The 27,693-nt window shown below is 50.3% G+C and overlaps 1 protein-coding gene across 2 annotated transcripts; it reads left to right on the forward strand.

The window, feature by feature from the left end:
• Positions 1-26,954, forward strand: LOC137864067 (galactosylgalactosylxylosylprotein 3-beta-glucuronosyltransferase 1-like). Of its 2 annotated transcripts, none has more exons than XM_068697844.1 (6): positions 1-156; positions 17,369-17,517; positions 17,728-18,266; positions 19,536-19,832; positions 20,340-20,447; positions 23,592-26,954. In XM_068697844.1, the coding sequence occupies exons 2-5, from the start codon at positions 17,406-17,408 to the stop codon at positions 20,424-20,426; spliced, it is 1,035 nt and encodes a 344-aa protein (XP_068553945.1). In that variant the 5' UTR covers positions 1-156; positions 17,369-17,405; the 3' UTR covers positions 20,427-20,447; positions 23,592-26,954. The 2 variants fall into 2 exon arrangements, with proteins under 2 accessions (XP_068553945.1, XP_068553955.1); XM_068697854.1 differs by having other exon boundaries at positions 3-156; positions 17,373-17,517.
• The last annotated feature ends 739 nt before the right edge of the window (positions 26,955-27,693 follow it).

The following is a 27,693-nucleotide window of genomic DNA, read 5'->3' on the forward strand; positions in this document are numbered from 1 at the left end:
CGTGGCCTTAAATCGGCTCCGCCAAGCCCTCCCGGCTTGCTGCCGGCCGCGGTGGTGGCAGCAGCGGCGGTGTCGGGCGATGCCCCCCGGCAGCAGCACCCCCCCGGCACCGCCGTGCGCCCCCGGCGACCCCCGGCCAGGCTGCGCGGCCGCCAGGTAAGCGCCGGCTGCGGGGACGGGGGGTCGGCGGGGGGTGACCTTGGGGTCCCGTGCGTCGCCAACCCCCAAAAAAACCCTGAGGGGGGAGAGACCCTAATGGGGGAGGGCTCCAGGAGGGGTGGTTCCCAGCCCCGGGGGGGTCCCAGCCCCTTCTTGCTTCGCCATGCGCAAGGGGGTTCTTTGGAGATGCTGAGTTTGGGGTGGGTGAGTTGGAAAGTACTTTTTATTTTATTTTATTGTATTGTATTGAATTCCTCCCTCCTCGTTCTGCTGCTCACCCTGGGGCTGGCAGCTCCCCCCCCCCCCCCGCAGCTAGCGAGGCTGGGGAGAAGCAGCTGGTTCCTCAGCATCTCCCTCGGCAGGCCTGCCGGGGGGTGATTTCCACGCACGCCTGGGGGAAAAGGGGTGCTCGGGGCAGCGCCGAGCATCCCCGTAGCAGAGCGGCGATGACTGGCAATAAATACCCGGCCGGCAACTTGAGGCTCGCAGGGGCTCCGCGAGTGAGCCGGGGAGCACGAGCGATGCAGCCTCTGCAGGTGCTTTCGGCGCCTTCCCTGTGCTCGGAGGAGGCCTCCTGGTGCAGAGCACGTATGCTGAGCACAGCAGGGTACGCACGCAGGTCTGGTCCCCTGATGCTGCTCGGGTTCAAATCTCCTCCGGTGAGAAAGGTGAGGTGCATGCCTCGCATCCCTGGTGCTGCTGGAGAGCCCAAGGCTGGGAGATGGGACCAGGGAATGAGGCTGGGAGCACAGCAGCAGCAGGACGGGGTCCTGGCAGCAGGGAGGTCACCACTGCTCCAAAACGAGATACTGGAGGGGATGCTGGGGAGATGAGCCTCAGCTAACAGGGAGGGGGGCACCGGTGGTGCCGGGTATCCGAGCCCCCTCCTTCCATACCTCGAAGCAGGATGGCTCTTGCTCACCCCCCGGTTTCCTGGAAGCTCTCTGCTGGCAGGGCACACGCTGTACGGCTGAGCACACGCTGTGTCCTGGCACGAGGCTGAGATTTATTTATTTTTCCACCCCCCCTTTCCCTCCCGGGAGCTGCTTCAGTATCACTTGCAGGGCACTTGAGTTGCGCTGAGTTCGGGCTCCGCAGGGCAGCCCGTGCCAGAGGTGGCTGCACTGAGTGGCTCACCCGTGGTGTCGGGTATTTCAGGAATTGGATGGTGTCAATGTAGGGCCTCTCCGCTTCTTTGACATTTTCAGTGTGGCAGTAATAATAATAATAATAATTACAATAATTGATAAACCATTTAGGCAACCTTGCAATTCCAAAGCGATTCAAGCAGCTGGCACAGAGGATGGCTGAGATGTGGCCACCTTCACGAGGAAGGGCCTCAGCCTGACTTGTGAGACATGGGTAGAAAGTAAGGCAGCTGGGCTGCAGGCACTCATACCCGTGGAAAGGGTTTTTAGTGAGCTTAGCTCCTGCACCTTTGGGTTTCGTTACGGTGCCATTTGGGAAGACTGTTGCCTAGGGAGCTGTACAGAGCTATAGAGCAGCCAAATGCATGCAAGAGAGAGCGTACTTCCAGGCGTACAACCCCACAGCCCTTAAATTCACGTTGCTTTCTGTGATTTGGGAACGTCTTTGTGACCAGCACTCAGCATTGCTCAATGGCATCTTCCCTGCAGAGCAGCCAATGTTGTTTTGGGCAGCTAAGGCGGTGTCTCCTGTGTGCCTAGTGCCCTTTCTTCTTGCCCATGCAGCACTGGTGGAGGTGCTCCAAGCCAGGGCACGTCCCCCTGCTTCAACAGCAGTCCAGGACCTGTCCCTAATACCCAAGAGCAAGAACAGCCTTACTCTTGGGCTTCTTTCCTCCCCTCGTCCCCAGGGTGGTCCCTGGTGAAGGTCACCTCCTCGCAGCCCCCTGTTTCTCAGAGCTGGCCCCCGCAGCCCCTCACCTCCTTGTCCCATCAGGGTGACGTCTGGGAGAGGAGCAGAGCGCTCCCGACGTACGCCGCAAGCCTTGCTGCGACGGTGAGGGATGAGATACCTGATAGGCTCCAAAGATGCCCTTTACCGAGCATGCAAAATTGCCCTGGGAGAGCTCTGCAATTATTCTGCAGGATGTACACAGGAAAGATGATATCTGTCCCCTTCCTCCTTGTGTTTAATTGTTCCTAAGAAAAGACGAAGCCTAACAAGGTGGGAATGAGGCAGGCTGGAAGCCAGGTCCAAAGCACCTGCAAAGCCCTGGAGAAGCCCGGGATCCTCCTGCCCTTTGTGCTCCCGGCCTTTCTGCTTAACAATAAGCATTATGCTCACCCGCACAGCCTCCCATCCAGAGATCCCCAAGTACTCCGCATACGTGATGAAGAGCACTCCCTGCCCACATGCAGAGCTGTTTGTCAGTGTGACTACCCCCCTCTTCACAAGGGAGACGCTGCAGCTGATAGCATCAGAGCTGAGACAGCCCCGGATCGGATCAGATCGGCGTCTCCCTGCCTCTCTGAGAAGCACTGGGGAGCAGCTCAGCCTAACGGGACTGCAGTTTAAAACCGTAAACAGGCTGAGAAATACAGCATGCAGATGAGACCTGCAGCCAGCATCACCCTCCTCTCGGACCTGACCCATCCCTCCAGGCTGCAATGTGCCTCCAAACTGCGCCCCAACCTGCGGTCGGTGCCTTTGTAAAGAGCTCCATCCTTTATCCTGTTCTAAGCTGTGCAGGCTCGTAATTAAGAGCTCGGAGAAGTCTCTTCTAGCTCCCTCTCAAGTGACATTAGTGCTCCCGGAGGTCTTTCCTTAAGAGCTCGAATTTATCTGCTTTGCCCGTGTTCCCAAGTGTTCAATCAGCTGCCTTGTTGGCTTCCTCTGCCGCACGGCGCGGGGGGCTGAGAGCCTTCTCCCTGAGCTAAAACCAGTGCACTCTGCACGTCCCTCACATTTATAAAATCTGAGCTAAATTTCCCCAGGAGAGACTTTTTTTTCCCAGGGCTATGACACAAAGCTGGGATCTGTAGCTCCAGCACAGGGTCCTTTAGCTTGTGCTTGCCATTCGTCCTTCCTCAGGCAGGTGTTCCCAGAAAAGCCTCGTGCACGCAGCGATGTGCCTTAAGATGGGGCTAGTTAGCTCAGGGAGAAAAATGAGGAGGGACACCGGGGTGAAAAAACAAAGCAGCCAGCATCGCAGAATGAGGGGAATAAATGCTTCTCTACATCACTTTGCTTAGAGCTGGGTTCCACTCAGGGAAACGCAAAAGGTAGCAATTTGATGGGAAAAGTATTTTCCCGTGCGGCGCGTAGTGACATATGGAACTCACTGCTACCAGGTGCTGCTGATGCTGCGTGGAGGATTCGAGGGAGGAGAAGGCATTTTGATGGATTATAGATCGCTCGTCACTGGACGGGACTGTCCATTTGAAATAGATCTAAATCTTCAGGCCTCAACCTCTCACGGTTGTCTGGCGCAGGATTTCTTGGACCTTCTGAAACACACAACAGTGATCAATGTGAGACAAAGGATGAAAGGAGAGGGATGTGCTTGAATGGAGACCACTAGGGCAATTCCTATTTTCATTTCTATGGAGAAGCAAAAAAAAAATAAAATCTGTGTTTTCCAGCCTGCATGCTGACACCTAGCTCGCACAGGTTTGTTTTTTGCCAGCGGGAGCAGATTCAGGTTAAGTTCTGCTGAGATTTGAGCTGGTCCAGTGGTGCTCACGCTGCTGCTTCCCCTACCTCTGCTGTTGATTTGAACAGGCTGCCAGCAGCCTGGGCAACTTCGTGTGCTGCTGCTTTATGAATTCTGCTGCATTGCAAAAGAAAATTGGATGCTACCCCTCAGCAACGAGAGCAAGGGCACTTATCCCTAGTTCAGCCTGCCTGTAGCCGAGCGAAGCACTGGGATTACCCGGAGCTGGACAGGGCAAGCAGTCAGACAGTCACGGTTCTGGTTACGTGATTTCAGAGCAGCAGCGTTGTTTCCTTCTGTGAGTTCACAGCGGGTTTGTGTGTGGGAGTACAGGGCACATGGGAGCTGCGTTTTGCCAGCAAGGAGGGATCGCTCCTAGGCAGCCCTTGTGTGGGAGAACTTGGGGAAAAGCCGAGGACTGGGCAGGCAGCAGCTTGCAGCCCCTGCTTGCCCTGTGGTGATGCTCCCAGTGCATTGCCACCAGGCAGCCGAGCTCCAGAAGATGCTGCCTCTGGGGGCAGAGATAGAAAAGCAGTCTTAGCCAGGTCCTCTGTGTGGGACAAAACTCTCAGAACCTCTTGCTAGAAGCAGGACGGTCCGTCCTCGCCCTGCAGGAGTAGAGGTTGCTTGCTGCTTTCCCCATCCATGCCCCATAAAGTAGGATGGTTAATATCTGTCTCACTCTAAGCCTTTCTCGTTCTGAAAGCATGCTACAAACTGTTGTAAGGGATCTTTCTCCTCTGGCCGGCAGATTTAATTTATTGCTCTCTGGTGATGCCCGTATCTGTGGGTTCGGCAGCAGTGCTGGGTTCTCTGCAAGGACAACCTCAGGGCTACTCGAAAGCCCTGGCTGTGCCCACAGCAGCAGAGTGGGGCTCATTAGGGCAAGCCTATATGAAGGGCCACCTCTAAGGAGAGTGCTGGGTGAGCCCTGGTGGCCACAAAGGATCCAGAGGCCTCTCTGAAGTGCAGGGATGCCTGCCTTGCTGGAGGCAGCCCAGCCTTGCACGTTCCTTGGGTCCCTCCTCCCTTCCTCTTTGCCCAACTCATGAAGACCACCAGAGTCACCTTAGCTTCCTCCTTCCTGATACCCTATGGACTGCTGCCTTCCACCTCCGTGCACCCTTCCCCCAGCCCAAATCCATACAAAGGTGAAAAGGAAGGAGGCGCCGACGACTTGCCTGTATCTGCCAGCTTCCCTCTCCACCTCTGTCGTGAATGAGGCCCTTCATGTGCTCCTCTTGAGCAAACACAGATGCTTTTGTTTTATGGGCTGGTGGGATGGGATGGAATTAATAAATCAGAGCGCCAATGCTGTGCTGCCACATTCCTGCAATTTTAAGGAAGGATCACAAAGAAAAAAAAAGGCAATCTCCACAAAAAGAGCTCAGATGCTCTGGCTCTGCCTCTTGCTGTCAGGTATAAAGTTCAGTGGCCCGAGTGCAAGCCCAAGAACACCTCAGTTCCTATACTTTGAACCAAAATGACTCATTTTATATCTGCTTCCTCCTCTCTGCCTCAGTTTCCCTCTCGTGTTGCTTCCTGAGAGGATCAATGAATGACTAGGGACAAAAAGCACTGAGCACTCCTCCCAGAGAGGGCATTTATCAGCGTTCCTGTGAGTAAAATAGCATCCTACTGCTTATAGCCCCTAGGGTAAGCAGAAAAACCTTGCCAGGCTTTGCCAAAAATTATGTTTTTTAATCCAGGTAACAAGTTTTTAACATCTCTGCACGGCTGCTATCAGGCATTGAGGAGCTCGGAGAAGATCTTTGTTCTCCCCTATAATTAATTAACTGTACATTGGGCTTCAGGAGCGCAATGCACACTGTGTGGTTCATATAAGCTAAAGGGGCTAAGATGCTTTTTATTCACTGCAAGGATTTGGTTTTATGTTTTTTTTTTTTGGTTTTGTTTTGTTTGTAATGAGCTCTGGCACTCGAAAGTCATTTCTCCAGTGTGCTTATACATCGTTGTGCTTATCTTACCTGTGGGGGAACTGAGGCACTGCAGCAGGTGAAGTGATTTGCCCGGATCTGCATACATATGCATAGCTGAAGCTGCAAAAAGAAGGGAGAAATCTTGTTTCACAGTTGAGTGCTTTATCCTCTGGCCTCAGAGGAGGCCAGCAAAAACCTTTATCTTGTTTAGATGAGTGGATAGTCGTTGCAGGAGGACACTGGGGCAAGGGTATCTTTCTGCACTAATACATGTCCTAATGAGTCCTGTTGCTAAGCGGCTTCAATGATAGATCATGCATCTTCTTCGCTAAGCATTGAAATAATTTTTTAATCATTAAAGCTAATACAGAATCCTCAGAAACATCCAAATCTCACAGCGGGGGCTCAAATTAGCAGGCAAACAGAAAGCAAATCCTGATTATCCCAGTGCACCTCTACAAAGCCCACAAGCAGCATCTGCTGAAGCCAAATGCGAGCCCAGCCGAGCTGGATCGCAGGGCTGTGCAGGGCAGCGGTGCAGGCAAGCTGACAAGCCCTCCGGCTCCAAGATACACAGCAAGTTTTCTTCTTCCATCCCTCAGGCACATGTGCCAGCTCTTTAGAGCAACAGAAAGGAGGCCAGGGGGGTTAACCACAGGCTCCTGCTAGCCCAGGTGTCCCCCGGCAGGTCTTTGGGAAGGAGAAGTTGGTTGTGGCTTGGCAAGTGCTATTAAGTGGCAGACTGCATGGCCAGCATTTCGCCCCTTACCCCATTTTTGCTCCCTGAAACGTCCTCCTACTCCTAACAACCTCCATTTTGTCAGCAGCTGGATGTGGCTTCCCAAAATCATGTTACCAGGCAATAGCAGGAGCTCTCTTGACAGCAAAAGTGACGTTTCTAACTTTCGTGCTAGAGCAGGACTCCTGGAGCAGTGAGGAAAACACAACAAATCTCTTATCACTTGATACGCATCGGCAGCTCCATCACAAGGGAAGGCACAGGACACTGCTCAGCACTTCATTAGCATCAGCTCATCACCGCTGACCTCTATATGGAAAAGACTTCTGTGGGGGAATATAGGCTACCCCCAAGGATTCTTTGGGAAAGGGTAATTAAAAGTTGCTCCTAAAAGTACCACCTCCAAGAGCCTTGGGGGTTAGCTCTCCCTTCCCTTGTCCCCTGCTTTGACAACAAGTCCCACACAGGCCCCGTATCGTGATCAGCCTCCCCTCTCGCACACCCAGTCACGACATGATCCTGCTAGACAAACCCTGTGTGCTTCATCCCACCCAACAGCCTCTTCTGGAGGTGCTGCAGAGGACACTTGTGGTGTCAACACCTACTCAGAGGATCCCATTCAGCGTTAGATACGCTGCCACCAGCTAGTTTTGTTCAGCAAACCATGCCACAGCGGGATTGTTGCTCCCTCAAAGCCAGGCTGAGCCCTGCAGCTGGTAAACCCTGGTGCAGAATAGGCTCTAGATGTGATTTCTGCCCTTTTGTGCTCCCTTCTGCATGCCGCTGAGCAGACAGCTAAGATCTGATGCTAGATATTTCTCTCCTGCGTGGGTCCTGACCTGAGCATCAGCTGATTAAAACGCACGTGGCCTAGAAATTAGGTACAGCACCAGAAGCAGGAGGCCAATCTCCTGGGTTAGCTCAATTTGGGTAACACACACCCAGCATCCCTCTACTGGGACAGAATTAGTGGGTTAAAGAAGGAGACTTCACTGCAGGAAGAGAGAAAAGGCCGTGCACCAGTAACATCATGTATAAAATGTGAAGGAAGACAACTATGGAAAGCAGCCAGAAGCGTGCCCTGGGAGCAGGAGTTTATAACCCAGTAAGGACAAATTGTGCCCATGTTTTAAGCCACTTCTGAGTTTCTAGAGATCCCGTTTCTCGTTGTGCCATGCAGCTGTTACCAGCACCGCTCTCTGTGGGGATCTTGCACCCTGGCCTGGTGCTCTGAGAGCTTTTCGATAAGCAGAGGGCATTGCCTCCCCCCAGCACGAGGAGAGGGACGGATTCACCCGCCGAACTGGGAGAGGTTCAAATCCACCTCTGAGACTTAGATCAGCAGCCCGTTTCTTCTTTCAACAAGAGACTGCTTTTTATCTGCCCTGATGTTTCAGGGCAGCCACATCTGCCTTTGAAGTGAGCTCCCAGGGCTCCAAAAAAGCCCAATTCACCTCTCCCTGCCAACCCAAAGTCTCTGCTCCTCAGTTATTCTGCCCCAGGCCAGCTGGCACCCCGTGCAGGTGGCAAGGAGCTAGCAAGGAGGGCATTTCACCAGCATCTGTGAGTGCAGGGATGTGAGAGCTGGGGAGAGGCACCTCCCTGTGTTTTCTTGCTGTAATTTGCGCAGAGATCACACAAAGCTGAAGGGATAGGCAGAGCAGACAACTTAGCAACTTGGAGGGTAGCGTCAAGCCCTTCCTGCACCAAGGTCTTGGGCGGCCTGAAGCACACAAAATCACAGGTAAGCTTAGAAATACAGTACAGCACAGATCAACCTCCCTCCAAGGGAAGAACCATAGATGCCATGTGCAAAGACCACTTCCAGACCAGGTTACTTTCATTTGCAATTGAGGGACACAGCAGAGAAGGAGAACAAGCTCTGTATGCTCTAAGAGAGCAGTTTCTTTCCCGTGCTGTGAGCTTGTCTTCCTAGCCTTCCCAGCAGACAAACCTCTTTCATTTCAATCGTGCAAGATGTGGAGAAACAGAAAGCAAAAGCTGCACCCTTTCTTTCTGGAAGGGTTGGATTGTTGTCAGGAAGGGGTACGTGGCTGTTGCTGTTCCTCAGCTCCATCTGTTCACCAAAATGTATCTGCTGCTTAAGTGCTTTTCCACACGTTTTCTACAAAGAAAAACTCCTCAACATCGTGATGTGGGGCTACTTTCTGGCTGCTAGTGCCTAATTGAGGTATTTTGACTGATGTGCTGGCATGCCTAGAAGAGGGACCTATCAGTTACACATGGGTCTCTTGGTCTCAGATGCCCTGGCATGTAGTTTGGATGTTGCCTGCTTATGGTCCAGTGGCAATAGCGCCTCTGTTAGGACAGGGAAGGACAGCAGGACAGCCATAGCAGTGCCCTGGCCATCATCCTGCTGCCACTTCTTCCCTTCCTCCCTTTTCATTTCACCCACGGAAAGCAGAGGACAAATGCTGCAGCTTTCTGGCTCGCTGTTTTTCATCCCGGTCTTTCTTTTAATCGAACCGAAGCCGTACAGATCTGCTGTGACATTTAAGGTACAAATCAAGCAGTGGACCATAACGCATATCTACTGCAAATGAAAATTCTCGAGGTGCCACTTTATTTCTCCATTCTCCATTTGTTTTTAAAGGCGTCTGCACAACACTTGGACGCCACACAGCAAGTGGCAGATCTAATGAGCGCTGAAGATTTGTTTGGAGGGAAAGATCAGAATTAGCATTTTGGACCATCTCAGCTGGTTACGGAGCTAGCATATTTCACGCCGCTCGGAGAGCCGCCGCAGCAAAAATGTCCATCAAGGAGACCACGGCCTTGTTCTCCCCTTTCTGCTCCCAATCTCAGCTGCTCTGGTGCTTTCATTGATCATGCAATCTGGCCAGCATTCCCAAATAAAAACGCCGGGGGGTTGTTGCCCCTACACTGCGCACATCCTCTGCCCTCGCTTCTTTCCGTGCATGAAGGGCTCTGGGTTCTGCCAGCGCACACGTGTAAGCGTTAAAATGTCAGTATTTCCACCTGTTTCAGGCAGACAGCTGACATCCCCAGCTCTGCTTGTGTTGTAAGTGGCATAAAGGCTGTTCGGCTCGCTGGCAGCGTGACTTCAGCCAGAGCAGTTTCTCCTTTGGTTTCTTTTGCCCTCCCTAGGAGCATCCGGGGAGTCCAGCAGGGAAGAGCATTTCAACACTGCCTTTGAAAGCAGGGGGAAAACAAGCTATCTAAATCAATCAAGAGCATGCATTAGTGATAGCGTGTTCCTCTGGAGGTCTGCATTTGATGTCGTATTGACACACAGCTAAGATCAAAGCCCATCCCTGCATCCTGGCTGCTACCAGAGGCCTTTGGGCCCCATATCTTTACAAGGAGCTTGTGATCAAGGTGATTTTTTTTTTTCCCCCAAACAAGCATCTGTGAAATGTAATTATCCTTCAAATAATACCTAATGCCTTTTTCTCTAAAAAAGTAATTCCTCTCCATCTTTGAAAATGCTCTGGAAGGAAAAACTACGGGTTTTTCCTTTCTGCTTTTGTAAGAAACGTGTAAAATGACAGCTCCCACTCCCGCTGTACAGGCATCAGCTGTTAACTCAGTAGGGAAAGCTCTGGATGAAATGCACAGACACTTTGGAACAATTCAGCATTGTTTTTGCTTCCTTAGAATTATTTTGCTTCCTTGAAAAAAAAAAAAAAAAAAGAAAGCTTTTTCTTTCCCTTTCTTTTTTTTTTTTTTTTTTGACAATGTAGATACGGGGCTGATTGTCACCGATACCTTTGGAGTGGTTATTTCTATAACAGTCATCAGTGCCTACAAAAGACCTCACTTCTGCCAGTGCTTGGCAGCAGGGGAGAGAAGTTGTAGTTTAAATAAGCCCCCGAGCTCCTTTTGAGAAAGGATAACTCCAGGCAGATAGGTCTCTCCGGAGAGAGCTGGCTTTCTCAGGAGACATCTGGTCCCTCTTTCTTCTGTTTGGGCCCAGGCTGCCAATCTTTCCCTGGGTATTTCTGGCACCCCTGGATTGCAGTTCTGGTTGGGAACAGGCGGCACGGATGCAGGGAAATGAGAACTGGGTCGAGGGCTGTGTCGCTGCGAGTCGCAGCCCATCCTCACTGATGCTCAGGGAAGGCAGCTACAGGTCAGACGGGTCGGTCGTGAAGGACGTTTGGGTCCATGCTGATTAAAAATAACCTATTTCAGACCTCCTTTCTTGGGCTCTGCATAACTGGCCTTCGCAGACAAATTCAAGGTCTAGTCTATATTTGAACTGGGTTATCTCCATTCCCGCTGATAGCCCAGATAATGCCTGCATACCCTTGATTTACCTGGGGACAGCAGACTGAGCTGTCTCAAAAGTGTTGGCTCCCATGGGACCTCTCCAGCAGATCTAATTAGCTTCTTCCAACATTATTTTTTTTTTTTTTAGTTTTCTGCTTTTTTTTTTTTTTAACTTTGGAACAAAACCCAGCATAAAGTGTGACCGTCCCCGGTTCTGCACTGCTTAGGCATGACCTGGGATAAGGATGATGGTGCTCTGTGCTCTCTGTGCCATGCCAAGCTGCCCGCAGATGTGACAGGTCCAAGGTTGGAGGAAGATGTTTGAGTTGGGTTCGTGCAGGCCCAGGAGGGCTGGGGGTGCACACTGCAAGCTCCCCAAGGACAAAAAGCCTGACTTCTGGGCTTCCCCAAAGCCTGGCTTCTGGGCTGAAAGGAACTGCAGTCCCATATGGTGAAGGGATTGGAGCTGCCAAGGACGGGATGAAGGCTTCGTGCTACATCCGAGGAAGAAGCGGGGGCTTGGGGAGCGCGGCTGCCTCACTCGAAGTGACTCACTTCCCGGGGAAGTTGTCCCCATGGGAGCCCATGTGCTGAGCGACAGCCTGTAGCTGGGCTCAAGCCTTGAAACCCCACAGCTGCTGGTAGCCCCGCTCTTCCTGCCTTGGGGAAGGACTGGGCCATCCTTCCTTGGCTTGTTTTGTTATTTGCAGTTCTCTGGGTTTTGTCTCTCCATCGGTTTCGTCTCTTTGCTTTCCAGTCCCCCTTCTTCCCACAAGAAATACTGCTGGGTGCAAGCCCTCGGGTGCTGTCCTTCACATCTACTCTGCCCTTTCTGTCCTGCATCAGCACCATGCCTGTGGCCCTGTCTGAGGGCCAGGGGAATCCCGCTGCTGAGCGAAGTCCTCTGGTGTCTGTGTTTGCACAGTAATTACCCCTGCTTGTCCCCAAGCAATAACCCATTCCACCCACCTCCGTGCTTCCTCGGATCCCTCCTCCCACTTTATTGTGCACATCTGTAGCAGGCAGGAGGCTGCCCGATGAGGGGAAGCACTGCAGCATCTTGGCTCGTCTCGATTTGAAACAGCATTGAAGTTTCGGCTGAAGGCTCCGGTGGGCCCGAGGGAGTTGGGGGAGAGGGGACAGCGGCTTCCTGTGGATTTGAGCAAAGCAGAGACAGAGCCGCTGCTGATCACCACAAATACCGGTGCTGCCATGAATTATGCATTCCTTGTTTAAAGAGAGGTCGCTCTCATCAATAATTGAAAGCTCCCTGCTCTGCCTTCAGCATCGCGGCTCCCACACCAGGAGTTAGGGAACTCATGAAATCTGCATGGACTTCCTCAAGGTGGCTAGGGGCTGATGGAGAGAGGCAGCAAAAGGCAGGCAAAACAAAGCCCAAATGCTACTGACAGTTTTGGTGTGTGAAATTAGGAGTCATCTGTGCCCTGCTGGCAGCTCTGCTCCGGCTCTGCCCCTCTCCTTTCCCCACATCCCCCTTTTCCTCTCTCTTCTCCCCCCAAGGTATGCAGGGGATGCTGCAAACACTGCTCAAACCAAGACCAGGGGCATTTCTTGGCTCTCTCAGCTGCAATTTGTTTGCTTTGGGCGCTTGCCTAGAAAAGTCCCTAGAACGGATGGTGGGATGTCCCTGAGGGACGGTCTGAACTGTGAAACTTGTCCCTCTGGGAAAATAATGATCTTTACAGCCTGCGTCTCAGGCTGCAGACACACAGTCCTGGGGCTGGGGTTGGTCCAGCATTCAGGGTCTGTGTGCCTGGGTCAAATAGACCGGCTGCCCTGAACCAGAGGCTGAAATGCCTTTCTTGCAGAGCTAACTCTTTGAAAGGTGTCGTTCTCATGCTGAATCAGGCAGGTGGAGAGCAGAACTGAAATCTCAGAACAGAAGTACCAAACTCCTTGTGGTCCTAGCAGATGGAGGGGTCGCTCACACATGATGCTCCGAGCCTCAGCCAGATCGTGCTTCTCTTCAGCATCAGTCTGGGGCATCCAAGCTGGGGCTGGGCTCTTCTGTGTGCTTCTCCCATTCCCTTCACTCAAATCCTTTCAGATTAATCCCCCCAGCACGCGGGCTTAAACAGAGGCTGGATGCTGTTGTGTCCCGGGAATTGAGAAGCCTGACAAAGCAGCGTGAGCCAAGAGTAGCACAAGAAACATTTTGTCCCTATCGTGCTCAGCTTTGTACTCTGTGTGTGTGTGTGTTTATTTTTTAATAGAGAACAAAAGATTGATGGATGAAATTAAGAAGAGGGATGTGTAATTGGAAAACAGCTCAGGAAGGCTACAGGCAGCATATTGAAGGCATCCATCAAACATCCAGCTAATGTTGTTAAGGGTGCGTAACACAAACGAGGGCTGCAGGAGACACTAGTTAAAAAAGAAGAGGGAGGAGAAAGGGGAATAGGCAGGACAGGGGAAATAGCAAGGGAGGAGAAGAGCCCGCAAGAGAGAATACAATCAATAATATTTGTATTGCAAGTGCATCCAGAGGCTCCTGTTGGGATCAGTGCAGGACTGTACAAGCACATTAAGAGACAGTCCCTGCCCTCTACAGCTTAAACCCAGGAATTACGGGATGATTGCTGGAGATTGGTTTAGCCGATCACAAAATTTTTCTTGTGATCTTGGATCTCTTTTAATAGGATCTGCTCTGAATGGGTTTAAAGGCAGAAGGAGAGTAGCTGCTCGTGCCAAGAACAGGCGCAGTAATGCCTGCCAGCCAGGCATGCAATTAATCTGAGCCACTTAGGGGACTTTGTTTTTAATTATAAAATGTAGGTAAAAATATGTGCAGTAAACCTCTGCAAGCCCCACTGGGGCCATCAGCAAGCTACCCAGAGGCATTGACACGTGACTGGGTTTTGATGCTGTGTTTTCAAGAGGATGGGCTGATGCCTTAATGGACCACTTTGTGGGAAATATTTCATGCGGGGTGGACATTAAGAAAATGCTAAGGGTATTTGTATGGGGAAGGAGGGAGGATGAAGGCTAAAGCCATCGGTAGGGCAGGGCATTCCTGTAGTCCTGGAAACAGGGAATAAGAGAAACTCTTAAAGACTGAGAAAAGAAAGGTGAAAAAAATATAAAGGAACAGAGAAGAGCACAAGCGTGATGGATGCAGGGGGGCAGCGGTAGGGGAGAGAAGGTAAGGTTTTAAAGAGAAAACATCACATCCCAAGGCAGGTTTTCTGAAAACAGGATTAAAGTCAGACCCCTCTGTGAGGTTCACAAGTGACCCGGCACTTTATGCGAGGCTTAACTTCTCCAGCACTGCACGCTGCAGAAAAGCAATAGCGAGGAGGTACACACAGAAATAAATGAGCAAAGAGCACACACAGGGGAGTTGCACGCACAGGCAGCATCTCCGCTTGTTTGCAGCATTCAGGAAGCATGAACAGGGCTGCCTGTGAGGAGGAGGAGAAAGAACTAGAAAGGGAATTTGTTCAGGCTCTGATCCCCGCTCCTCCGTGCTCTCTTGGTAACACAGCTGCCACCGCCGCCTCCTCGCCTTCCCTCCAGAAGCGACCCGAGTTTGCAGCAGTGACATGCCCGCTGTGGGGAAGCCGTGCCTGTGTAATTAAGGCCTTTTATTAACGGGAAGAAACACTGGTTGCCTGACTCTAGCGCGGAGCTGGTTGGAATTGCAGGCATCTCAGGGGAAGCAAGGAGCTGCCATGCCCTCGAGCCAGAGCCTGGGTGGACAGACCTAGGTGTCTGCTGGCCTTACGAGGCAGCGCAGGAGCTCTGCTTTAGGGCCTGGGTTTCTCTGATGTCTCTGTCCCTCCTCCTGGCCCTAGGTGACAGGAAGCTTTGCTGTGTGCTGCTGCTCTGGTAAAAGAGGGGATTTTCTTGGGGGGAGAGCAGCCCCACTGTGGGTAACACCATCCTGTAGCTCACCAGGGACCCGCACCTTCGGCACTGATGCTTCAAGGACCTCTTGTCCCTGCCCTGGGCCCAGCCATCAGAAAGCAGCAAAATTAAGCAGAGACAGCATGTTTACTGCACAATGCTTCACCAAACTCTTGTGCACCCCTAGCCACCCCGGTTCCTTGGCCCATTTCTTGGTCGGTTTTCCAAAGTGGAGGAAGAGCCACCATGGTGTGCCCTGCGTGCAGGGTAAGGAGCATTCGGGATTGTCACCTTGAGTGGTTAGTTTGAGGAGACAGGTTCTGTACTGTGATTGCTCTAGCTTGGTACTATTGGTGTCTAATAAGGAATAAGCTCATGCTGAGGCAGTTTCCTTACTGGGGCACGTGAGTGTGGCTACCTGTATGTACTTGCCTGCCAGAAGACCTGCTGAGGCATACGAGGCTTCTGTCACATTTAGCTGAAGTGGGTTTGAGTTTTGGTGGTGGTAGAGCAGCGATGAGCCCTGTGACTGCATGATCCTTGCTTTAGCAGGGAGACCAAAGCAAAATATCAGGAAAAAAAAAAAAAAAAAAAAAAAAGGGCCCAAGAAGACCCCAGAGGGTGAATTTGGAATAGCATCCCCTGATGTCTTCTGAGACTACCATGTGGCTGCTGTCACTCCCAGGCAGAGCCCTTTCAGACCAGTAGTCATGTTCTTTCATATATGATTCTCTAAGGCTGAAGCAGGGCAATCCTTCCCGTTTGGACAGAAGAGGAGCTGCTGGGCCCAGATCCTGGGCAAGAAGAGTTTCTTTGCATTCGGTGCGCCTGTGTCCCTTTGAAGAGCTTGGGTTTAGATGGCCAGCCCTCAGTACACCTTGGAAAGACATTGCAGGGCAGGAATTTAGAGCCATCCAGCTTGAACCCCCTTTCCTCCCTTTATATCAGTGTGATGCTGTAGTCTTCTTCCCTCAAATTGATTTCAGCCTAGAAGAGCAAGAGGGCCCGGAGGGGCTGTGCCATACAGTAGCTCTCCAGTTCCCAGGGGGTGGGACTGCAGTTTTCCAACAGAAATGTCTCTGCAGGAGGTTAATGGATGTTTTATGCTCCCTTTAGCCTCCCAGTGAGCATCTCTGTGGTAGGGAGGAAATCCACCAGGAGAAGTATTTGGCATCAAAAAAGAATCCCAGAGGAAGCAGATTACAGATGTTACCAGGAGGGAGAGGGGAATAAAATCCAGCAATAGCACGTCTCTCAAACATCAGGCATCCTGCTGTAGAGAGAGCAGAAAGTCCTTAGGTGGCAACAAGTAATTTTGCTTTGTGCTGTTCAGTGTTTCTGCAGTGTATTCCTCTTTCTAAACCACTGCTTTTTGTGTTGGTGTGTGGTAACAGTATTGGGAGATTTCATACAGATACAGGGACCAAAGCAGAAGCTGGAAGTTGGAGGAAAACTTGGAGGAAAATGTTCCTGACTGTGCCAGAGCCATACAGAAGGCACCATATGCACTAATATGCACTAGGCAAGCCCATTTAATGCTGGACTTCCCAAAGTCATCCCTGAGATCTCATGCCCATATGACCATACACGGTCTTTTCAAGGAGGTGAGCCAGGACTGGCATCTTATCACACCCTGTCTACACAGGGCTGAGTTATGTCCCCGAACAAGGAGTCTCCAGTAGACTTCCAAGTCCTTCAGTCTGTGTTTTTCAAACTAATCGCTAATGTTGGGTGCTTTGTTGAAGGCATATCTACCTCAAGCAGCCAAGGGTCTCATTTCCAGGCAGACTGACTGTTCTTAGTCATGTTGACTTAATGGGAGCCCAACAATTGTGGACGATGAAGCACAGGACTAATGTAGCTTGGATCATTTGTAAATAAACAACCCCCCTGTTGGTTATTCCTGATACTTTTGTCCTTAATTTCTCTTTATTTTCCTTTAGTTCCTCTCACCTTTTAGAAGGAGTTTCAAAAAATAACTATTTCCTGTTGTGATTTCTCAGATGTCTTAGTCATGTACATTAAAGAAATTCTAAGAAAGAAATTATTCTATGATTTAGACTAAATTCTGCAGTAGCCAAAAACAGCAAACCAGGGGTAGGAAGGGATGTGGAATAATTAAACTTGCAACAAGCATCACCAGCACTGTGGAATGACCGAGGCAAGGACTTTATTGGAAAACTTAGTGGGTGATAATGTGCATCACTGATCGCAACGATGAATCTGCAAAAGGAGAATGAATTAAAACTGCAGGGCTGAAAGAGATGCTGGGCATCTTGACATTTTCTGTTTTTCCTGCTTATGCAGGAACCCAAATCTTGCATGTAGTTTGAACAAAAAAATCATCAAAACAAGCTCAGGTCAGGAATGAATATTTCTCCTCTGAAAGGGGAGCAGGTAACAGTCCTCTTTGGGCTTGTATTCTGCAAGGTTTCTGACAAGATTCTGCCAACACGAAGTCAAGGTCAGTGGGTTCATTGTGGGGCAGCGAGAAGTTCTTTACAGCAACAAAAATAGATAAAAGCTTCTGCTCAATAGCACAGGAATTGGCCAGGGCAGCTGGATAATGGTTCAGGCCTGCAACGTTAATGGGTCTCCTTGTAAACTTACACTTAGACAAACGCTTGGCTGGATCGGGGCCCAACATTTATCATGCCTCCTGCCAAGCAAACCAAACTTAAGTCTATTAGTTTGGCCTGTAGACCTACCTGTCCCAGTGTTTTTTTGCCTGATAATTCAGAGGTCTTACTCTTTTCTCTGTTCTGAAAGGTAGAGAGATGCCTGGGCACTGGGAGCTCTCTGCAGCATGCTGAGGAGACGTAACCTTCTTACCACGCTCCTGATCGCCTTGCCATGGGCTCTTCTCCTAACCTTGTGGCACCAATACCCAACCACCCGCTACCTCAGCCTGCTGAGAAGTAAGTGCAAGAGCTCTGCTGTCACCGTGCTTGTGGCTGTGATGAGTGTGATGATTTCTCTTAGGAGCGTGCACCTTCGGCTGGCTTCAGGGAGAGGAGGCTGATGTGCTGAGCATTGACTCCAGAAATATAGCATCCCCTGGAGAGAAGGCAGCTCAGCAGTGGGTCGTTCTCTAATTTCTTTCTTCTTCTTCCTTCCTTTTGTCCCAGAAGAGACAGATGAGAACGCGACCTCGAAAGCTCTCCTCAACGGTACCTCTGCGCTGAGAGACGAAGGCCTCCCATCATGCGTTCGGCAGCAGCAGAGCATAAGGGCAACGCCTAAAGTCATCCAGAATTATGTCTACTCCCGGCCCCCTCCGTGGTCAGACACCCTGCCCACCATCTTCGTCATCACCCCCACCTACACGCGGCCGGTGCAGAAAGCTGAGCTGACCCGCCTGGCCAACACCTTCCTGCACGTGCAGAACCTGCACTGGGTGGTGGTGGAGGACTCGCCCCGGAGGACCAACCTGGTGTCCAACCTGCTGGAGAAGGCAGGCCTCAACTTCACCCACCTCAACGTGGAAACACCCAAGAGCCTGAAGCTGGGGCTGTCCTGGATCCCATCCCACACCCCGCGGGGGACACTGCAGAGGAACCTGGGGCTGCACTGGCTGAGGGACAGCTTCAGCAACACCGCGCCGCCAGAAGGGGTAGTGTATTTCGCCGACGATGATAACACTTACAGCCTGGAGCTGTTTGAAGAGGTAAGAGCCGGAAAATTACGTGGGACAGAAAAAAAATAATGAATTTAGCCAGGTCTCCCATGTGGACTGCAAGCATTAAATGGGAAATGAAGGCTGTGGCATGCTGCCTGGAGCCCTCCTCTCCCTGCACTCGGTGGCAGCTGGGTATAGGGCAGACACAAGCCTACAGCTATGCAACCCAGAAGCCGTTCTCTAAAGGGCTGAAAAAGCAAAAAGCACATCTGCTGCGGTGTGGGCTGCAGATGTCAATAGCCATTCACACAGCTTTACACCAACTACTGCCTCCTGGGTTCGTTTTCAGAGGGGTCAGGGAATACGTACCCCAGAATATACACCTCTTCTCAAAGATCTGATGATTTAAATAAGCATCGATGATAAACTTCTGGCAAAGCATGGATCAGTTCTCTTGGAGGGGTGTGATGAGTAGGGGATATTAGAAAAGCTGACTGACTTTCTAATCCACTTTTTCTCCTTTCCTGCCCTTCCGTACTCTGGGCTCCAGCCACCACAGCAGATCTGTGCCCCTGGGATCACAGAAGCTTGCCCAGACTTTGGCTGGAAACCTGGCTTTTGTGAGATGCCAAGTCTATTGCAAACTCACAGAAAATGATTATTCAGTAAACTCCCTTGTCACCAATTTAAGCCAAACTGTTACACACCAGTCAGAATACCACGTTATGCATCAGAACACATTTCCCGTTTTCAGCAATTTTTAGCTCTCTGTTAAGCTCATCCTTTCTTATTTCTTTCCAGGTCCTTTGTGGCAATTTCAGTAAAACCACACTCTTTTAGGAAGTAACCACAGATAGAAGAATAGGGGTGGGGGAAAGCTGCAGTAAGGGAGGACAAAGATCCATCAGTCTGGGAGGGAGGTGACTTGTATGAGGGTAAAGTTGGAGCGAGTGGAGTTGGTATGGAGGTGGAGTCCTCGTAGAAGTTGTATTTGTCATTTACAAAAAGTGATAAAAGTTCGGATGAGATCAGAAAGGCTTTCCCTCTTCTGAGGGGCTGAACGTGGGCACTGAAAAGCAGCGAGTTGGGTGTATAACGAAGGGAGTGCTCAAGCAGAGCCTCATGGCTTTGCAGGCTGTAGCTCTTCAAACAGCAGCACAGGCAAAGGAGATTTTGTGCTGCCTGGAGCTATGCGATTGTGTAGGAAGTCAACGGGGGAGGACAGGTGCCAAAGAAAACAGAGGATGGTGTGCTAATGGGCCGGGACAGGTATGGCAGGGTTGCTTTCTCACAGCACTGTTTCCTTCTGGCACACAGATGCGCTACACAAGGAGGGTGTCAGTCTGGCCGGTGGCTTTCGTCGGGGGGCTGCGGTACGAATCCCCAAAAGTGAGCCCAGCAGGGAAGGTGGTGGGGTGGAAAACCGTCTTTGACCCAAACCGGCCCTTTGCTATTGACATGGCTGGATTCGCCATCAGCATCAAGCTGATCTTGGAGAAGCCTCAAGCCAGTTTCAAGCTGGAGGGAGTTAAAGGAGGCTACCAGGAAACCAGTCTGCTGAAGGATTTAGTGACTATGGACGGGCTGGAGCCCAAAGCAGCCAACTGCACAAAGGTGAGCATCACAAGAGACCTGGAAAGTACATCCCCTTTGCTAGATCCTGGCTGCTTTCGTGGCCTCCTGCCACGCCCCATCCATCTTCTACCGTGCCTGCTCTGTGCCAGCACACCTCAGCTCCGAACGGTGCCAAGGCAGGCGGGCAGAGCCTGCCAAATGCTTTACAGATGAGAAGCTCAGCGAGCGCTGAGGAACAGTTAGTGCTGTGCACTCTAACTGTGCTAATAAAGAGCCTCAGCCATACAATTCGTGCCCAGATTACTTCTCTCAAACCCAGAACTGGCAGAGGGTTGAGTGGGGTGTCAGTCCAAAATGATCTCTCCTCCTCGTCACTGCTTCATGCTCCTCTAAATCCTCCACAGGCCCTGTCTGAAGTCCTTTAAACCACACACTTCCAACAGCTACAAGCCTTGGGTTGCTCAGGATTCTCCCCCCTGACGGGTGCGCTGCTCTTGGCATTTGCAAGGCATCCAGAGCCCCTGAACTCTCTGTGGTTCCCTCTAGGTGTTGGTCTGGCACACGAGGACGGAGAGGCCAACTCTGGTTAACGAAGGCAAGCGTGGATTCACAGACCCCAGAGTAGAGGTGTAGGCAGAAAGCCAGCTCCCCTATGTGAGTACCCTTCTCTTTATCGATTTTGACAGGGCAAATAGTCTGTATGTCTTTCCTTATTTTTACTATTATTTCCTCAAAGACTGCATACGCGATAGTCCCAGTAACTCCCCTATCATGTCACCGTTTGCACAAGATCCTCATCTTTACTCACTGTCTGCATGCTGTACTCATTCACACCTCCTTGCAGTCCCCACAGAAGCTTTGCCTGCATGGAAGCAGAGAGAAAAATGGCAGAAGAATCTCATGGTTTCGCTCAGTAATGACAAGCCAAATTCCTTCCTCCCTGATTTCTGCCAGGTCCATACTCCCTTCAGTGGGGGAGTTGTTCAACAGCACGTGGAACAAGATCACTGTTGTGTAGATGATTTTTTTTCCCCAATTGCCCCTCCACCTCCACCTTCTGCTTTTGTCTTGTGTGAACAATCGTGGTGTGGGTGCTGCAGGGAAAGGTTGATGGGACACTCAGGCTGTTTGAAAGCAGGAACCAGCAAAGGGCAACCTACACGGGCTCTCACAAAGCCTGAAGGACTCAGTACAAACATTACCAGAGCTAGGAATACGTCTGCTGCTGAGGAGAAATGCTGAAGGCACTGTGAGCTCCTGCATGGTCCACAGAGCAAAGTTAAGCAGGAGGAAGAGGGATTATGGCAACCACCATAGGCGAGGGCAGGAATTTATAAGAGTTCAGTGATATCTTCTTAGAAATAGAGAATGATGAACAGGTTTCAGAGGAGCCATGTCCTCCTCCATCAGCTGCTATGCCCTTTGATCTCAGTGTCTGCCCTTGGCAGATTCCTAGCCCAAAATTCACAAAATAAATAAATAAAGGCATCCAACTCAGGAGTACCTAACTCTTCCTGGAATGACTCATACTTGTGGCAGAATGCAGGATGCTGAATGATTTACTCCTGCTTTGGAAGATATTCTACGGTTGCTTTCAGTCCTGACCCCAATATTCAGCTCAGCTCTGCCAGGGGAAACAAAACTGACAGCTGTTATACAGGCAGTCATGAGCGTTTCAGCTTCTGCACTGATCTGGTATGAGCATTGCTTGTAGCTGCGTACAGCGTTTCCACATCATCCCGTCATCTCTGAGTGACAGCCATACAAAGCGCAAAGCAATCCCAGCACCTGCACATCCAGCAGCAGATGCAGACACAGGAGTCAGCTGCCTAAACGTAGGCACCTGGTGCCACCACGGGGATCCTACCTGGCCCTCCTGTAGGGCACAAACCCCATCGTCTCTGCCAGCTTTTCATGAATATTTCAGATACCCTGGCAAATGTAAAATGATGCTAGACCTACGTGTAGGCAGCAGCACCTCTCTTAACCTGCACTTGTGTGCAATCTTCTACTGGTAATGGGTTCATTTTACATACCCAGTTGTGCTGGGTCTGCGGCAGACTCTAAGCTACAATTGCCTGAACTCAGCTCATAAATACTCAGACTCCATCTAACTGGTATGGGGTATCACTTCTCTGCCTTCAAGCCAGAGTCTCTACTGGGCCAGCTCTGTAGATTTGGGGGAGCTTTTTCCACTTGCATTATTGATTTGATCCAAATCCTTTCTGCACTATCATCTGCCCTTTGGGGCAGCTGCTCTGACCCAAGTGTGCAGGTAGCATCCACCCCAGGAGGCACCTGCAAAGGCTTTGGGTGTGAATGTGCTGCCTTGAGAAGCTTAGTGGATTCAGCTGAGAGCACTCAAACCAAATCATCAGATTCCACACCCACACCCCCTGTAAAGTTTTAAATTGACGTGTCTGCTGACAGCTATGTTGAGGTTTGGAGGTTCTTACTATTGAGCTTCAGAACCTTGACAGACGTGCTCTAGATGAGACAACGCTGAGGGGAAAAAAAGGAAAAAAAAAAAAAAAAAAGAGGTAAAATTTATCCCCTGAGGATGTTCTGTTCTTAGACACAATAGGGAGAGTATTTCTGTCTTCCCCTCCTGGGAACTCGTCCTTGTTAAGGATTAGATGAGGCCAGTCAAGTTCCAGACCTCCCAGAGACCTCTTTCCCCTTTAATGCCTGTGGACATGAGCCAGGCAGACATTATTTGATGTGGGTTTTGGTGCTCTGCTAATCTCCAGTTAGCCCACTTAGAGGGCTTCTTGGCATGTGTGCCTGCTCTCTGGATTGCCACAGAGGCAGCGTGATGGGACCTGCTGATCACATAAACTGCAAAGATCAGGCTTCAGTGGGTATTGCATGAATAGCAGTTATTTTATCCCAGCTGGAGTCCACTTTCTTCCTTGCCTACGTTCCCACCGCTCCTGGCTGTGTCTAGATGAACCATGGCAGCGTTTATGAGTCTAGGGAAGAAAACTCCATTAGGGCAGATCTATCAAGGGGGGACAATAAGGCATGTGGCACAGTTTGCCTTTTCATAAGGCAACAAAATGAAAAAGAAGAGTTCAACGTTTATTTTTCAAAAGTGCTTTTCTGCACTAAAAAATCTGCCTCTTTTCAGCCCTAAGAACCATTAGGGAGGATCTGAAATGTGTTGGGACTGAGGATCATGGGTGAGATCCAAAAACTCTCACAGCATGCATTCCTGCAGACTGCGTATTGAAACCGAAGTCCCTAGAAATGCAGACTCTGGCTTCTGAGAGCAGGAGGTGGGAATTAATTTCTCGCTGTATTTTTTCTTTGTTAAAGCCCTGAAAGCTATTGCTCAAGACTGGTGTTATAAAACCTACTTATTCGTACTGCAAACGTGTATTTACAGGCATCAGAACAAGAAGAACTTGGTTTAGCATAGGACTCCTGCTGCCTTGTGATATTTGGAAATAGGAAATTAGGGAAAGAAGTTCACCTGCATTTCAGAGCTTCCAGAGAGGGATCCTCAGATCTCAGAAACACTGGGGGGAAAAATCCTTCAAAAACTTTTGCTAATTCATAAATAAAACATCCCCGCTAGGACTCTGCAGTGCAGATAGAACAAGCGGCACCCCCGCTGTATCTGCAGCCTGAAGGTGTAAGTAGCGTGGTTGAGAAAAAATGGTTGGTGATGCCTGCCTAGTGCTTACCTGCACCAGGGGACAGCTCTCTTGGAAACGTCTTTCTTGCCCTGATCTACTGGATGTGGTGCTGAGACCTCTACCTTTTTCTAACCTCGCCTTGTGTTTGTTTTGACAGAGGCAGCGGGCAGCGATCGCTCCTGAAGTTTGTCAGCAACCACAGCAGCGGCACACGCTGCCTGCTCTGCCCAGCGCTCAGCTCCACCACCGGAGGATGATAAACGCCCTAAAACGCAGCCACGTCAATCAGCTCCCACTGCCCAAAAGGTGGTAACGAGCAGGGACAGAGCTGATGTGGTGCCCTGTGATCCTACAGCTCTTCACTTTTGACTTCGTGCTCTGGCTCCCATTCCCCATCTGGGAGAGGAGCACCTCCCTTCCCTCGTGGGCTTTGTGTTTTTAACCATTCATTAAACAGGAAAGTTATTAGATGCGATCTCCATTCTCTGCTGTGCCAGCAAAGAAGCTGAAATCCAGGATGGGTGCAGGTGCCTCTGAAGATGTCTCGTGGCGCATTGTGAAATCTGAGCGTCAGTACAGCGGTTGTGAGCTGCGGTGTTTCAAGGACAGGAGTTGTCACAAAAGCACAAATGTGAATCTGTCACCCTGAGGTATGCTTGAGGAATTTAAAAGCAAAGCTAGCCTGAGAGAGGCCCTCCCTCTGAAGGATACACTCAGATACGTGCACAGATCAGCCATCAGTACTGGGGAGGGAGCTGTGCTGAAGCACCTTGTTTTGGGTTTGGCAATTCAGAAAGGATCTGGTGCCTACACCTCAGCTGATAACTTGAACTGCCCTAACATACGGTTGTTTCAGAAAATGCTGTCCCAGTTCCCAGGCCTGGTGCCCTCTGGATAAAGTTCCTCTGGCAGGTACTGTACCTCAAAGGCCATCCATGTGGAGCATCCCTCTGCAAAGACCAGAAAGCAGGGGCAAAGATGGGTGGACCTGAAAGTTTTGTTCCTAGCCTGCGACCCTGCTGCAGCACCCTCAGTCACTTTGGTAGCCTCAAATCACATATACAAAGCTGCTTCCTAAACCTTCGGAGAGGAGGACACCTTTCTGGGGCGGAGGAGGGTGAGAGAAGTGCTTAGAGAAGAGGAACCCTGAGCCTGCGCTCATCTCCTGCGTGAATGTTGGGGAACGTGGGGAGACATCGTCAGAAAACGTATCTTGAGCACGTAGATGACAAGTGAAGTAGCAAATGTGACAAGTTCTCCAGCTGAACTCTGAAAGGCACGTTTGGCCGTGTGAACAGAGAAATTTCCCGTAATGAAACAGAAAGACAGCCCGCGGGGAGGAAACCGACAAAGGAGCAGGTGGCAAATGAGGACCGAAGGAAGGATGCACTGGATTAAAAGCACAAGTGTTTGTACTGTGTGTGCGTGGGGAGAAGTCTCTGAATGTCTCTGACTTTTCTAGGAAGGTTCCTTGAATTGACCCAGAAACCCCTCTGAGCACATCCTGAAAACCATCTCCACTCAGGCCATAAGAAACAAGGCTTGGGGCTTTCAAACCGCATCAAGGATCGCATAGCTGGGGGGGGAAATTATGAGCAATCAAACCACCCCCTGCCCAAGAAATTCTGGGCTGGCAGGAGACATTTATTTGTTGATTTATTTATACTGCAATTCTCTGCCTATTCCTTGTTCGGTTTTGTTTTTTAACTTAGATCATCTGACATGTTCGTGAAGAAAGAACATTTCCCCTCTCGCCCCAGACTCTCACAGAAGAACAGTAGAGCTTGGCATTCACTTCTGAATGTCATATGTTTCTTGCTCTCCGGGGTTTCTTTACAATGGTGTCTTAAACTGGCAAAATAATCAGAAACACAGCAAGGAGGAGAGTACAGCAAAGGGAACTGTGGTTCCTTTATGCAAGAGACGTGGGTGGCACTAAGCTTCTGGCTCCCAAGCAATCATAGCGAGGTAAAAAACATGTGCAAAGGACGGCCTCGCTCAGCAGATAGTCCCCATGGGATCTTGGGAAGCATCCATGAAGCTTTTTGAAGGGTATCTGAGAGAGTATCTGTGTTCCCTCACTGGGGGGCTAGCACCCAGGCATCTTGCTGTGGGACTGGGGTTAAAGTACAGGAAGGAGCAAAAGGAGTGAGATGAAGCCTAGTGGGGAGGAAGGCATGAGAAAGCAAAGAATAGGCAGCAAACAGAGAGAGAGAGGGGCTGTGTTTAGTGTGACAAGGCCACCCTGCTAGCATCTCAGCACCGAAGGGATACGGAATGGGCTATGAGCACTGTGTTGTCTCGAGACCCTAGAAAAGTCCTTACAGAGCAAGGGTCTGGCATATTGGAAGTGGATGGTGTGAAGGAAGCCTGGCTTCTGCAAAACACTTTTCATTCTCCAAATGCCAGAGCTTTGTAACCAGGCCTTGCTCAGAGCTTTATGTCCCAGCCTCTGTATGAGGTAACGAGGCCTTGCACTCCAGCGGGCTTTGCTGACCCGTCCCCGCCATCAGGCAGGCGGGCCCAGTGATTCCACACACCATTAAAACAAGATTACATCCTTATCTTTGTGGGTTTAGTGCATGAGCAGAGAGCAAGGGAGTAAAGGAGTTGATTTATGATCTTCCATTTTCCCCTCCAAGATGGGCAGGGTTTCTGCCCGTATGAAAAGGAGGGGATATGGTGATTAATTCCCCGGCCTTTAATCTCATGCGGGGCCTACACAGGATTTTGGCACTGCCAGTGGATGTTTGCAGCGAGGGTCTGTTCCTGTTGCAAAGCACACGTGCTTTTAGAAATGACTTCTCTCTCTGTCCCCATAAGAAAGCAAAATTATTGTTCTTGTTTTTCCCCCTGGGACCCTGGATTGCAGTGATATGGTACGCTCAGTGCCAGTCTGAGACTGTCCCTTTCATGCCATTTCCACTCTTGCCTCAGCCTGACCCTGTGGAGAAAGGAACCGGTGAACCAAGAAATTCTGCCAGACACTAAATTGTTCAGGGCTAAGACCTTGTGTGGATGTGCACAACTGTTACCCCAGGCTAGCAGACGTTTCAACCAGTTCAGCACAAATATTCCTTTCCCTGTAGAGCAGACTAAGGACAGCACAGGCTGCTGCCAGCCTGGGTGCATCAGCTAAGGGTAGGTCAGCAGGAGACACCACCAGCTCTGATGTTAGTTTTGTTAGCAGAGCTTGGTGGGAGAGCCCAGGTGTGGAGCAGCAGTGAGAGTTACAGGCTTCAGGGAAAGTGAATGAGGGGTGCAATAAAGCTGCAGATCAAGCCCGAAGTGCTTCGAGGAGGCATCCCAGCGCCTGTTTTTTACTAGCATCTTAGTATCTGATACTCATGTTCTCTGAAATTCATCCAATTCACCAACCGATGAATATTACTAACATTTCCTGTTGCAGAAAATGCTATTGACAGAGGAAAGAGAATGTCAAGGAAGTAATTTTTAATGGTTATTTATTTATATTGAATGGTACTAGCGCGTTATTAAATATGATGTGAATAGTACAATATTACACTGTTGTCTGTCTTGTAGCACGAGGGCTTACTTCTTTTCCAGGAAAACAGAGTGGATGCTCCTGGAAAATGTATTGGTTTTGATTGTTCTCATTCCAAGGGTACTCCCTTTGGTCTTCATCTGGCCCAGATGCTACGAGAGAACTTCAAGCAAAACATTTCAGGTCCCTGAGACTGATGTCTTCATTTTGGAGGTGAAGGAAAGAGACAGAAGGGAACGGGGGTATGTAGTGTAAGCTCCATAGCCCCACAGCATCTCTAGCAGCAAGCTGTCGGTTGGGTGACATTTCAGGTGTCAGCAAACATTGATCCAAGGTCATGCACTCATTTGGCCTCTCTGCTCTGTGAAAAGCCTCTCCCAAACGGTTCCAGAGGCCATGAAACCTCCCAAAACAGGTTTTTCAACTTCTTCCTTTTTCCTGGAAGGAGAAGCAGTTGTTTAGGACAGGAAGAGATGGGAAGCAGGCATGGGCAAGCAGGTTGCTCTCACTGATTTACTCTGTCATTTGGCCAAGGCACCTCACATCCGCTATCTGTAACTTTGATGCTTTTTTGTGTTTTTTTATTACAACAAAGGACCTGCCTCACAGAAACACTTTTAAGGATATTCTGAAGAAGCATCACTAAAAATTTAGCATATTGGAGTACAAGCAAAATCCGTAGCTGCTTATATAATAAAAAAGCTTGTTCACACCGGTTTTGCTTAAAGTGCAACATGGCGTGTACAAGCAAAAC

This window comes from Anas acuta, chromosome 1 (assembly GCF_963932015.1).
Source record: "Anas acuta chromosome 1, bAnaAcu1.1, whole genome shotgun sequence".
Lineage (NCBI taxonomy): Eukaryota > Metazoa > Chordata > Aves > Anseriformes > Anatidae > Anas > Anas acuta.

Coding starts and splice junctions, on each gene's coding strand:
- LOC137864067 (XM_068697844.1), top strand. CDS start 17,406: ATGCTGAGGAGACGTAACCTTCTTACCACGCTCCTGATCGCCTTGCCA. Junction 17,518..17,727: donor CTACCTCAGCCTGCTGAGAA/GTAAGTGCAAGA, acceptor CTTTTGTCCCAG/AAGAGACAGATGAGAACGCG. Junction 19,833..20,339: donor AAGCAGCCAACTGCACAAAG/GTGAGCATCACA, acceptor GGTTCCCTCTAG/GTGTTGGTCTGGCACACGAG.